The 12,593-nt window shown below is 48.7% G+C and overlaps 1 protein-coding gene and 1 pseudogene across 4 annotated transcripts in view; both read right to left on the bottom strand.

Moving 5' to 3' along the window:
• Positions 1–7,936, bottom strand: part of LOC121588445 — a 34,560-nt gene extending 26,624 nt beyond the window's left edge. Inside the window, exons 1-4 of one of the 4 annotated variants that reach the window (XM_041906396.1) lie at positions 7,776–7,936; positions 5,094–5,428; positions 4,912–5,013; positions 115–281 (exon numbers count right to left, since the gene is read on the bottom strand). In XM_041906396.1, the coding sequence (XP_041762330.1) occupies positions 115–273 (159 nt within the window). In that variant the 5' untranslated portion in view covers positions 274–281; positions 4,912–5,013; positions 5,094–5,428; positions 7,776–7,936. Of the gene's footprint in view, positions 1–114; positions 282–4,911; positions 5,014–5,093; positions 7,753–7,775 lie in introns of those variants that run through there. The other 3 variants (XM_041906406.1, XM_041906416.1, XM_041906386.1) reach the window with 3 other exon arrangements.
• Positions 7,937–8,421: 485 nt separating this feature from the next.
• Positions 8,422–9,411, bottom strand: LOC121596426 (annotated as a pseudogene).
• Positions 9,412–12,593: the final 3,182 nt, after the last annotated feature.

Raw genomic sequence — 12,593 nt, 5'->3', positions numbered from 1 at the left:
GGACCATTGCGCCTAAATGTATGCTCGGGCTGATCGATGCGTAACAACAACCACGTGGATGGGGCGTTTTTTTCTGTTTATGAAGATGAAGGGAAAAATCGCACACACACTTACCACTGGCTGGGGTGGTGGAGGGGCGGTACCCTCTAGGGCGAGTCCCTCGTACCGCTGCTCGCTGACGATGGCGTTCGGTGGCTCCGCGTCCGGCGCTCCGCCGCCGATGGAGCGCTTCGAGCGGCGGGCTGCTACCGTGTCCGTCTCTCGCTGCACCATTTGCGTCGCTAGACAAGAAGAAGAAGAAGAAGAAGAAGAAGATAATATTCATTCGTAGCCAGCTGCTAGCTCCGTGCGCCACCAGCGTGCGCATTCTCAAGGACACGGACAGTTCGATTGCCCATCATCATCGTCGATGGGTCGTAAAAGCGCGCGACCAACCGTATTGGGGGGTGCAATAGGAAGTCTAATAAATCTTGGTGCCGACCGGCCCAGGTAGTTGGGGGAGGGGGTGTAGTCGGGTCCCTTCTGGTTGGGTGCGCGGCCAGCAAAGCAGTGTCGTTTGGATCGTAAACGGCAGCGATGCATGGCGAGAGAAAGGGACATTAATGTGCAGGTTGATTAGAACCGAAGTAGGAGGTGGGGTCGGGGTTTGCAAGAGTGAAGAGTCAGTAAAAAGCCATTGCAGCAAGCAGGGTATTTAAACGCTCGGCTAAATGGTGTGGCACTGTGAAAGCTGTGCCCGCTCACCGTCCGTGTGGCTGTGCGAACTAACGATGCAGAGGCCACCGGAGGCTGCCAATGTAGTTTAGGGATGTTAACAGGTGTAGGGGAAATGAGAGGAGATTTCAGGATCCAACGAGGTCCTCAAAATATTGAAGATACTCGCAAGAAATTAGAGACGTCGTGGTAGAATCAACAGTGCGCAATTAGAACTAGAATTCGAACTAGAACTCTCACAGAATTTTAAAGGAGGATACAGGTAGACTTTTTTTAAACCTGACAATGTCATTTCACGGTATTTGTTTCATGTCTGAAGAATCTCTGTAGTAAACCCAGGCTTTGCGAACGCGCGACCTAACGATGCAGATGCAACCGGAGACTGCCAGATTATTCAGAAGTTATGGATGTAGGGGAATGAGGGGAGATTTCTCGATGTCCTCAAAATGTTGAAGATGGTCGCAGTATATTAGAGATGTCGTGGTAGAATCTACACTGCTCATCTAGAACTAAAATTCAAACTAGAACTCTTCGAGAACTTTAAAGTATTTTTTCCTAAACTTGGAAAAAAATCATATCACGGCTAATCCACAAGTTCTCAACAATTTCTGGAGTATCCCAGTTAGTATGCATTCCTGTCCATGCTTCTTCTTTTTCTTTGACACAACAACTGTTGTTATACCTCAGTTGAACAGATGGTGATGTTTAAAAAACCGTTGAATAAAGCGGTAAAATGTATCTAAGTCCTGTTTGTCCGGGGAAATTCTTTAAACGTGCATTTCTGATTTTTGTCTCAATCAAATTCCAGTACAAAAACTATCTAATTTTTTGTGTTATTTTGTTAAAAGTGGTAGCTATGATTACCATGTTATACCTATTTAAATGAAGTTTAAAACTCGACCAAAAGGGATTTTATTTTACATTTAACAATTGATGTGTCAAATCAGTGCAGAAGACAGCGTGTCTCATAACCCACATCTAAGTGAAATCGCCTCTTTTGGGGACTACATGTACTTAGCGCTAAGCGCCTAAAGGTGTGCAATGTAATAAATAGGTACCCTTTTATCGGTATAAGTAAATGTTTGCTTTCTTGTTCTCTTATAAACGCCGGAAGGTATGTAATATGCTGCTTTATGGCATTTTTAACCAATATTGCTCCTTCTATACTTTAAGCCTGGAATCTGAAACTGCAGTCCGTGAGTGGAACAAAATTCATCATCCGGGTTGTATCCATTTCACCACTTGTGTCAAAACAGTGTTGATAATAGATTTAAAAATATCTTATCATTTCTTAACAAAATATTTAGGCTTCAGCAAAAAAAATGGATTCATGAGGTCGAAGCAGCGGCGGTTTGGCTGGAAATCTGATGCAAGCGAATTCGGCGTGTGGTTTTGTATTGATTGTTCGTTTGATTTCAACCGCCTTCTGTCAAACTTCATTTAAAAAATAGTGGCAATAACCAAAAAAAAAACACATTTCTATAGATGGACTTACAAAGAAAAGAGAGGACAGCATCAGAAAACGCTTTAACACGTGAAGACTCGACTAATGATAGTTGTCCGTAACAATCACAAATAAGCAATAGCAACACATGTAAACTTCACGGCTAAAATAGGTTATTAGCTCCCTCAACAAACGCAAACAAAGCTATTGGTAGGTACTTCTATTGGCTGCCATTTGATTTGCTGAATCATTGCTGAATGATACGGCATTTCAAGATTGAATCAATAGTACAAAAAATGCGTATATATATATATTATACACACTGTATTATAGGGCAGAAAAACACTAGCTCCCCCACAAAGCAGAAAAGATAAATACAGACCACACAGCTACGCGGCTACGGCAGTAACAAGCATACGGAATCTGAATGCGCTAACCTACACTTTATTGCTCAAGGTGTCAGCACCTCGTGAAACACTTCATTGGCGCTAAGTGTACTTTATGGCACATTCCGTTTTATAGCGATTTTCTCTCTCTCTATCTATTTCTCGCTCTCTCCCTATCGTAAATTACCGCTCGGATCTCTCAATAAAGCCGTGCTCAATGTCACACGCTTGCGTCGTCGTGCTCGTCCCTCGGGACCGCCCCACCACGAACCGATCGGCCGGCCGACCGACTGCCGACAAATCATCAATCCAGACAAACGGCAGCAGCACAGAACGGTGCCGCTTCCGAGGCAGCCTAATTACATGCATCGGGTCAACCCCGATCGTGCAAACCTGCAAACACCCACAGATGTCAACTGTGCGCGTGTATCTAATGCCTGTCTCGGTACGCCATCTTACAACAAAAAAAAAATAAATAAATAAACCGCAAACGCACGCAACAAAAAAAGAGCGTCACACAACTGCGCTACTGCCGTTGCGACCTTTAGCGACGCATCGCGCGCGCAAACGAATTTGAATAACGCTCTCGCATATGCAATGGACCCGCGCGCATATATGGGACGATGATGCGGTTGGCCGCGGCCTGACATTCTTCGTACCATCCCACATCCGCGCACAAGCACATACACACACAGCCACAGCATGCCATTCCCATACTGGTTGATCGCTCCGGTTGATCCGGTGCGCAAATTTTAAATGCGTCCAGCCGCGATAAGTGCACCCGCAACAAGGTTGACCTTCGGGGGTTTGGCTGCATCGTGGAGCAGCGTGGAGGGTTGAACAAAATGCGCAAAAAAAAGACTTAAGCGACGAACCCGGGAATGTGGTGCGGCGGTGGCATGCGGGAAATGTGACACACACACACACACACACACACACAGTGTCAATCGATGTCCGCGGCGATTGATCGACGAGATCGCGGTACGGCTTTACGGTCCGAATGGTTAATGCATGAGCGGACTGGACGGTTCGCGGGTGGAATGTTGATTGCCCGCACCGCACGATGGGAAGGGGCCCGTGGTGATACGTTGGTGTATCGCCTTTCGTAATAGGGACGCACGTAGGATGAGATTGCGCATTCTATTGGCAGGGGGGTAGGGGGGGTGTATCCGGGGAGGACGTACTGTCAAACGTGACCATTTCAAACGTAACCGTTTTAGTTCTAGAAGTACTTTTGTTTGGGAAGATCTTTCCAATTTTTTACATATAACTCTCTAAACCTCCCGAAATTCTTCTCTCTCTCTCTCTCTGTGATGTTTCAAATTACCTCATCAAAACATCGCCAACAGGCACACCCTGTTACCGGACGGATGACACACCAGTGCAATCGGGGCATCGATGAACGAGGAAACGAGCGTGACTCATCGCGTCCGCGAGCGCACCAGAACCACGTAACCGTAACAGCTAGTGTTTGTGTATTTAAGCCTCTGTACCGTGTGCCTCAAATTATGCAAGCCGCTCGTCCGGGGGTAGTCTTTGGTTCGCGACGCAACCTTCTGCCAAACATATTAGGTCTGCCTAGTTGTAGGGTGAAGGACAGCGTAAGGATACAGCGAACAGCGGCACAGACGCGCACGAGATGATCTTCAAGCCGCGAAGATACTTGGTGACCTTCCGCTCGGTCCGAATGACCCATGGGCGGTGGTCAGACGCTTCCGATTCGCGCGATGTATGTCATGGCAATGGGGCCATTTGGCGCGACAACTTCCCTCAAAAGTTGTTCGACTGACGAACAGTGAGCGAGTGGGACAAAAACCAGTTTTTAGCCAGTTGTCATTCCTGAAGCTCAAGTTGAATCACCTCTTTGGTCCGTGGGTTGTTGTTGTTTTTTTTTTATGGAGGGAGTTGGTTTGTGCGTTTCAATTTGCGTTTTATGTGATCCCGGATCAAGAAAAAGTACCAAAGAATTAATCCTAGGACATTGGAAAATGGAGTTCCTGAGGAGGTAGTTCAGCACTACAGAGATAGACCAAAACGTTTTCAATTTGCGTTTTATGTGATCCTGGACTAAGAAAAAGTACTCAAGAATTAATCCTAGGACATTGGGAAATGGAGTTCCTGAGGAGGTCGTTCAGCACTACAGAGATTGACCAAAACGTTTTCAATTTGCGTTTTATGTGATCCTGGACTAAGAAAAAGTACTCAAGAATTAATCCTAGGACATTGGGAAATGGAGTTCCTGATAAGGTCGTTCAGCACTACAGAGATAGGCCAAAACTCGGACATCAGTCTTTGCCCTCTTGTACTATCCAATGGTTACAGGCTCATCCTTAAACACGTTCCCTGCATGAGGTCCAAACATCTTACCTTTACTGGTGCCTTTTTTCCGGTTCCTCCCTGACGGGCGGGATGTGTTTCGATTCGCAGCCTTGGCGTCACCCAGGACGTGGTTGATTGAGGCGAGCCGATCTGTGGAATGGAAGCAGCCCGTCAGTCCGTAAGCTGTGGCCAGCGCCAGTCCCTTGAACCCTGCCCCCTTGATCTCTTACCCAGTCGCGCTCGAGTTGATCGGTTCTCGCCGAGGCGATCTGCCGCACAGATCGCAGGTTGATGGGGACACGGGCGCGCGGTTCGATCTTGTTCTGTTTCGGCTACACCCCGAAGCAAACAGACTGGCCACTGACTGCGTGTTTCTTCACGTGTTGTTCTTTCGCGCACCTTTGTCCTTTTAACTACAACTACAACTACAACGAATGTTTCGCGCTAAACAACTTCCGTTTCGTCCTAACCGACCCCGGGCGGGCGGGTAGAAGAGTGTCTGCGTTTTTTTTTGCTGCACCTTTAAAATTCGTTTTCGTAACGCGCACAGAGTGTTTTTGTTTACCTGTCAGGTTAATGGCGGGTGCAAAGCAAATTACTAAACCACAACTCCCAGCCCAGCTGATGACAAACGCGCCGACGCACCCGGAAGAATGGCCCCGAGCGCAAAGCACACACGCACGCACACGCACGCACCCGTCCACCGCCCTCGAAACTGCGCACGGCACTGCGCTGCTCGGTGTGAGGCAAACCCGATAACGGGCGGCAATCACGCGGCGAGCTGATCGGGTTCGTGCCTTCGCGCGCGCGCGCGCACCCGTTATGGAAATCGTCGTGCTTGGCGCGGATCGAAGTCCGAAGCCCGACAGTGCGCAGAGGTGAACAAATATGGTCATATTAGCGGCGGTGTTTGCCTCTGCTAGCGGAGGCTGTTTTTGCTGGTACGACGACCGTGCGTGGTGCCGTATGTGGCCGGTTTAGGTTTTTTTTTTTTGGGAGGGTTGTTGTTGAGCGTGTTTGCATGTTATTTAGCGTGGGAGCGATCCTTCCCGCAACCAAATCGTTGAGTTCCAGGGGCAAACATCTGCCTTCGGTTTTAAAAGTGACACTCCGTGCGTCACACCGCATACACAACGTGACACGTGAGTGATGATGAGCAGATGGGGGTACAGTTGGGGATCGTCACAACAGAGGAGGAGGCCTTCGGTACTCTCGGGATATCAAACTCGGGTGGTTTAGTGCCCTCAACGCAGGGCTGGTGTTCAAAGTCGTTGCGATGGGCTCAAAGAGGATCACGCAAAGACGATGTTCCTAGAATTCATCGTAGGACAGTGAGAAATGACCACAGAGTTCCTGACAAAGTTGTACAGCACTACAGAGCTAGTGCCTTGGAGACGATGGAGCATCGTCTGCTAGAGAGTCTTTGCATACGTTTGGAACAAACTCACAGCGATGACGTGCATTAAAACAAAGTTGTCTAGAATTCATCATAGGCAGCAAAAAATGTCATCAGTTGTCCTACAGATCAAGTTTGGAGCATTGCTCCAGAGCATCTTAACAAAAAAATGCTCAAAATTCTGTTTAGTTAACCAAGCTAACTAAGCTTCCTGTGGAGCTGTCGGAGTAAGTCGTCCGAAACTCAGACATCTCAACTGGGATAGTTACTGCTCTCAACTTAAGGGCCCAAAATACCAGAGTTCCTGAGTAGTGTTTTTGAAGCTCAATATAATATCCCATAGCTTCTCAAAGCTCAAGCTCCAACCTATGAAGCATCATGTTTTCGTGACGTCATCGTGACCCTTTACCGCACCAACTCTTGATTGAAGTGTTTTCGATCATCAAAGCTAATGTCCAGAATTCATCTGGAGCATCAATACGCAACACACCTACTACACACCACCTTGAGATGGATTCCGGCACCTACCTACACGCGCCCGAGTATTCAATTACCATCATTATCGGGCCGAACCACCGTATGCGTGGAGCCTGATCGCCTCCCGCCGTCGCAGCACGGCAACCTTGGCGCAGGCAGACTCCGTAGCGGCTCCGGACACGGCCGACATACTGTGTGGGCTGTCGCGCATACCGGACACCCGAACGCGCAGTGTCCCACGCGCCGACGAGTTGAACCCGCCTTCTCGAGATGGAAATCGAACCAAGCGCCTGCTAACCTGCTGCTCGGGCCGCCGCCGAATCGCACAGCACACACCGCTTCCGGAGCGGCGGACAGCTGCCCTGTCCACCGCCGAAGCGGGCTGATGCGATGATTGGCACACGGCCATCTTCGGACAAACGCCGTCCACCAGCCAGCCCGCCAGCGAGCGCGGCTCGGTCGTTGTCCACTTATATGGCGCGAAAACCGGTGCGTCGCAAGGAGAACCGGTGTGTCGGCTGTGCGAGAGCTTGCGCAACAGATGGAACCTGCGCAGTTTCGGAATTGGAATTGGACGACGCCTGCCGTCCCTGGCCGGCAGTGGGCCCAACATCTCCAAGGGCTCTATTGCAACAACAATCGATGATGAAGAGAGCGAGAGAGAGAGAGAAGGAGAGTGACCTCAACAGCGAAAAACCTTGAATCCTTCGGAATATCTCCGAGCTCTCTGGGAGCACTGGGAACTCTGGGGAGTGACACGCACAGCTTTCACAACTTCCATTGCGCAAACCCAAAATCTCTCGTAGTTATCAACGTCACTCGAACCCCCGTTTGCTGTCCCTTGCTCGCAGGTGGCAGATGGCGCGGATTGAGTCATCAGCTGGGCTTTCCGGTTTGTTTACCGACGACACTACACACACACACACACACACACACACACACACACACACACACAAACACTTCGACACAGAATCAGCCGTGCTTCACCGAGGGACCTCGTGGCTGCTTTTTTTTATTGGTTGTGCGTCTTGGGACTCACTCACTCACGGTGCGGTTGAGCAGTGGTTGATCGGGAGAGGATGGGGCTGGACGGCCGCACGCTGGTTCCACCGGTTCCCTGGCAGTGGTGCTGTACACCTGACACGCTTCCCGCACATGTTAATCACGTCAGTGCCGCGGCGCAACTGGCGGCCGCATGCGCGCTCGGGCTCGCTCCGAACGCCCATCGCACGTGTTCCATCGGTGCGCCAAGAAGGGGCACAGCAGAGCAAGACGGATAGAGCGAGAGAGCGTGTGTGAAGCACACACACACACACACACAGATCAAGCGTGCCGAGTGTTTACGCAAAAGCAAAACAAACCACTTGGCGCGCTCGCGCACACACATGGTGCGCCTGTCAGTGCGCCGTCAAAGCCCAATGCCCAGCATGTTCCCAGGCTCGTTTCCTCGTTCGAGGCGGGGCAGTATTACGCGGCCGAGCCGCGTGTAACGTTGCGCTGCGTCCTGGGCACCGCGTCTTCCGGCTGGTTTGGTGCGCGAGCCACCCGCGACCACGCTGTCGTAACGGCGATTACCCCAGCCCAGCGATAAGACCCAGGAAACGGTACGTTACTCGATCGCAATGCTAATGCACCTTTGTCGATTATCGGATGTGCTGGTAACGCAAAGAATGACACGGTCGTGCTTGGAGATCCAAACCGGCTTATTTTATGTGAAGGTTTATATAAATATGTCTATATCAAAAAAATCAAAAAATAAAATAAAATAAAACAAAGAAGCATAAACGTTACAAACAATGCGTCTCTCGGAACTCGGTATGATAGATAAATAATGGGTTTGATGGTTTGGTTGTTACTTTGCTGGAAAGCTGATATCTTGGCGCGGGTGGATGGGGGGAGAAAGAATTGAATTAAACGCAAAATATCGAAGCTGTGCGTGCGCCCTGCGGAGCCCGTTACAGCTCCATGCCCTTCTCGGCGTCGGCCTGCATTCTCTCCCGCAGCTGGCTCACGCTGTCCTCGATTCGAACGATCAGTCGAATTTTCTGTTGTTTCGAAAAACAAAACCAAGTGGTAAACAAATTAAAAACAATTCCTCGAGCTGCAGAACGCGTCGACACTTACGTTAGCGCGATCGCCGGGGTGTTTCTCCACAGCCAGATCATGTAGCCCGGGATGCACAGCATGGACGACAGGGCGGTGAACCAGCCGAACGCGTGGGCCCACAGCGGGTACGAGTAGCCGAGGTACTTGATCGGTGTCCACTGCACGATGTTGAAGATGAACACGCCCTGTGGAGAACGAGCAGTAAACGCGTGCCAGCAAGCAAGAGAAAGGTAGCAAAGAAAGGTAGAAAGTGGTTAGCGGGAGCTACTGGAAGCTCGTTACTTCGCCTCACTGTAACGCCATCAAAGTAACGCTCACACACATTCTCTCAGTCACACGCCCACACACACACACAGACACACAGATACACTGTTAAGAGCATTCTTCCGGGGACGGGGGCACATCTGCGAGTTGTAGTTCTGGAAGAAAAGAACAGAGTTTCAAAGAAAGAACACAAGAACTGTACTCACACAACTCACACAGCGATGTCCAGCGCTCCAAATGGTGTCGCACTGCCCGGCAAAGCCGCTTTTGTGATGCGTTTTGCATGGTTTTAGGCGCTGCTTGGCTCAGCTCCTCATTTTAAAGTATGCAATCGGTGCAAAACTGGGTCCTAAAGCTAGTTGGCGCTATTTGAAAGACATTAGTAGATTAATTAAGCGGTAAACAGCATTGTTTTCGCTTCGACGATCCTGCTCAGTGCCTAAAGGTAGGTAGTATGAAAAATTATTATCAATTCTAGTTGTTTACTACACGTTTGTCCTTAATTTGATTTTTAAATCACAATATACGACAATAAATTTTGAACAATTAAACCTAACGCAGAAAAAAATGGAAATGACGGCTATTCCACAAAAAAAAACAACTTGTACCCAAACTATAATTGAATCTTCAATCTTCAACTGTACCCTACATTTTTTTCAAATTTTCCTTTTTTTAAGTTGCGATAAATCTCTGCCCGTCATCTCTGTATGGATCGTGTATGTTGTAATTAAATAAAACTAGACTCCAGGGCGGTTCTGTACGATGAAGCTGGTTCCGTTTCCGTTTGTTAGCAAAAAAATAAAGCTCTGTCAATCATTATTACAATGCGCCAGCTACAAATTCGAGCATGTGCTTGCAAAAAAACCACGTAGAATACAACCGATACATCATCCCATTGTACCGACAAGTATTTTCAATGTCATCTAACGACTTCCAAACAATGCTTGCAGCTTTTAAAATGGGTCATTCCTGTCGTACCATTTCCCCCCCCCCCCCCAGAACACCCGAAGGCTTCGTTAGTGCACGCAGCCAGTAGATAACGAGCGGCAATTGCGTCCGACCTTGGGCCACTCTGCTTCAAATTCCGCAGGCCCTTTCGCAGAAGATTCGCAATAGCAACAACAAAAAAACGACTTCCTTAACGAGGTGGCGGAGGCGTCTGCAGAGAGCTTTGTTTGTTTTGCTTCGTGTTTTGTTCTGCTCTAATTTGAATTCGATTGCTTTGCGCGGGATGCAATTCGTTGAAGAATGGGATTTTCCGATTTGATTGTTTGCTTGGTGTGTGTGTTTTTGCTCCCGCATTCGATTGGTGCTTAAATGGTACTCTTTAAATATGCGTTGGAAAGACGTTCTTTGCGCTGTGCGATGCAAGGGTAGAATTTTGAATGCGTGCGTTGCCAGCACCTTCCCTCGCTGGTCAAATGGTCCTCACAAAACTCCCCACTATTATGTGCACTACTCCATTACAAAGCATCTGATACAGAGTGCAGCACGGTAGCACGGTGGAAATAGAACGCCGGAAGCGATTACAATCCATCAAGAGCAATTGCCGCACTATTAAACCCGCTCGTTGCCGGGGCGTTACCGACGACGAATCATGCGACAGCTACGCGAATGACGCACTGCACATTCGGTTTGCGGACATTCCGGCGGTGGCGGTGCTGATAATTATCGATCATTAAAGTTCGAGCGGCTTGTTGATTGATTGTAACGTTCGTTGCAGCTGCCAGAATCAAGCACAGATCACAGATTCTGCGGTACCAGCGATCACTTTCACTTCAGCTGCTGTTCCGCGGTGAGGTGATGCACGATCTGGCACGCAGGCCTTGCCAGATTACAATGTGTGGTTTGATGTACCCTCTAGGACCAGGACCAACCTTCGTGACACAGTCCCTGAACGACTCCAAAGTCCCCCGAACGACTGCGGACATCCTAACCGCTCGGCTCGTGCACAACAACTGACCGGAACGGTGCAAAGCTCGAGCTCGGCCGAAAATGGTACAGCTAAACCAGTAATCCCTTGCCTCCGGGTCTGTCCAATAGTCAAATTCCCCGCGCATAGAATTGCTCCTCCCCGAATCGTGGAATTGCTATTTGATGCGCTACTTCCCGCTGCTAATAGGGCTGTAGGTGATGGCGTTTGACAACCGCTCCGACGCGACAGGAAGTTAGTTGACGCTGTCACAATACGGTGCAGAGCCGGGCCACAGCACATAAATCATCACACCAACACCGGATGCTGCGCTGCAGCTATGTTCGGGGCAGTTGCTTCCAGCATTCCAGCACATCCCACCAAGAATCGTATGGAACTCGGAGAGTTTAAAATTTAAATTACCGTGTGGTTGGTGCATACGCACACACACAGAAAAAAAAACTCATCCATCAAAGGCCGCTGGAGTGTGTGTGTGTGCTTGTAGGGTACTGTCGCACTGTACGAAAATGGCCAATTGGACGCTTCCTGCTTAGCGTCGGGGTTTTATCCCCTTCGATCTTTCTCTATCTCTCGCTATCGCTCTCTGTTTTTCATTGCTAAATACGATGCCGCTATAATGTAGCCAAAGAACTCATTATCTTCTACCAGGCACCAGGTGAGGATGATTGCTTGCTGGAGTTTCATAACCCCAAACTACTCTATGCAAATCAACTTTTCCCGACCCGACAAGTGACTCACTTTTTTTAAAAGATTCTATTCAATCCCGAGCGAGACGCGTGTCACTCACTCGCTTGTCGTCTTATAAAGTGCCCCCAATGTACTTGCAAGCACCAAAGGATACATCTCTTCTTAGGAATGTTTAAGCATTTTGACTGTTGTAGTGTCAAGTTGTCTAGAGTAAATCATCCTGCTGGATTACTATTCAGACAACAATAGAGCACTATATTAGCTAAAGCCAGCAGCAGTATATCAAACTTTCGAGTTGGGATTTGGGATCTCATTTTGGTTTCTGTGCAGCACAGTGTACTTTGCAGAGCGTAAGTCAATGTGTGCTGACTCCAATGTCGAGTTCAAACCCATGTGCTTTTTAGAACCATTAGACAAAGAAAATGCAATCGTACACACTCACATACACACACACTGTCCCTAAGTAGGAAGTGTCCAATTGGTGATGTTCGCGCATTATTCATGCGTAGCTCAGGGGGGAGAGTACATTTAACGACTACATTTAAGAGTACAGCGTAACGATTGATGTACAGATGTACAGACCGCAGAAGGAAAACCATTCCATTCCAAAAGACCCAAACATTCGATAGAAGTATGCTTCTGCAGCAAACCCCAAATGCTTTGCCTCAGTAAGGCATTAGGGTAGATCTACATCTACAAAAAAAAAAATGAAACCAGATTCTGTGAGCTAACCTACATACGCACTGGCACCCAGCGTGCCAATTGTGCCGTGACTGTCGAGGAAGAGGCAGCATATATGTGTTAGTGGGGTTAACAGTTTTGCGTACCAGCGGTAAGTGGCCAGCGCAAGTGATGCGTCCCCGTTTT

Source organism: Anopheles merus, chromosome X (genome assembly GCF_017562075.2).
Source record: "Anopheles merus strain MAF chromosome X, AmerM5.1, whole genome shotgun sequence".
NCBI classification, from domain to species: domain Eukaryota; kingdom Metazoa; phylum Arthropoda; class Insecta; order Diptera; family Culicidae; genus Anopheles; species Anopheles merus.
The sequence above is the reverse complement of the archived record's forward strand: the minus strand, read 5'-3'. Positions and strand labels throughout refer to the sequence as shown.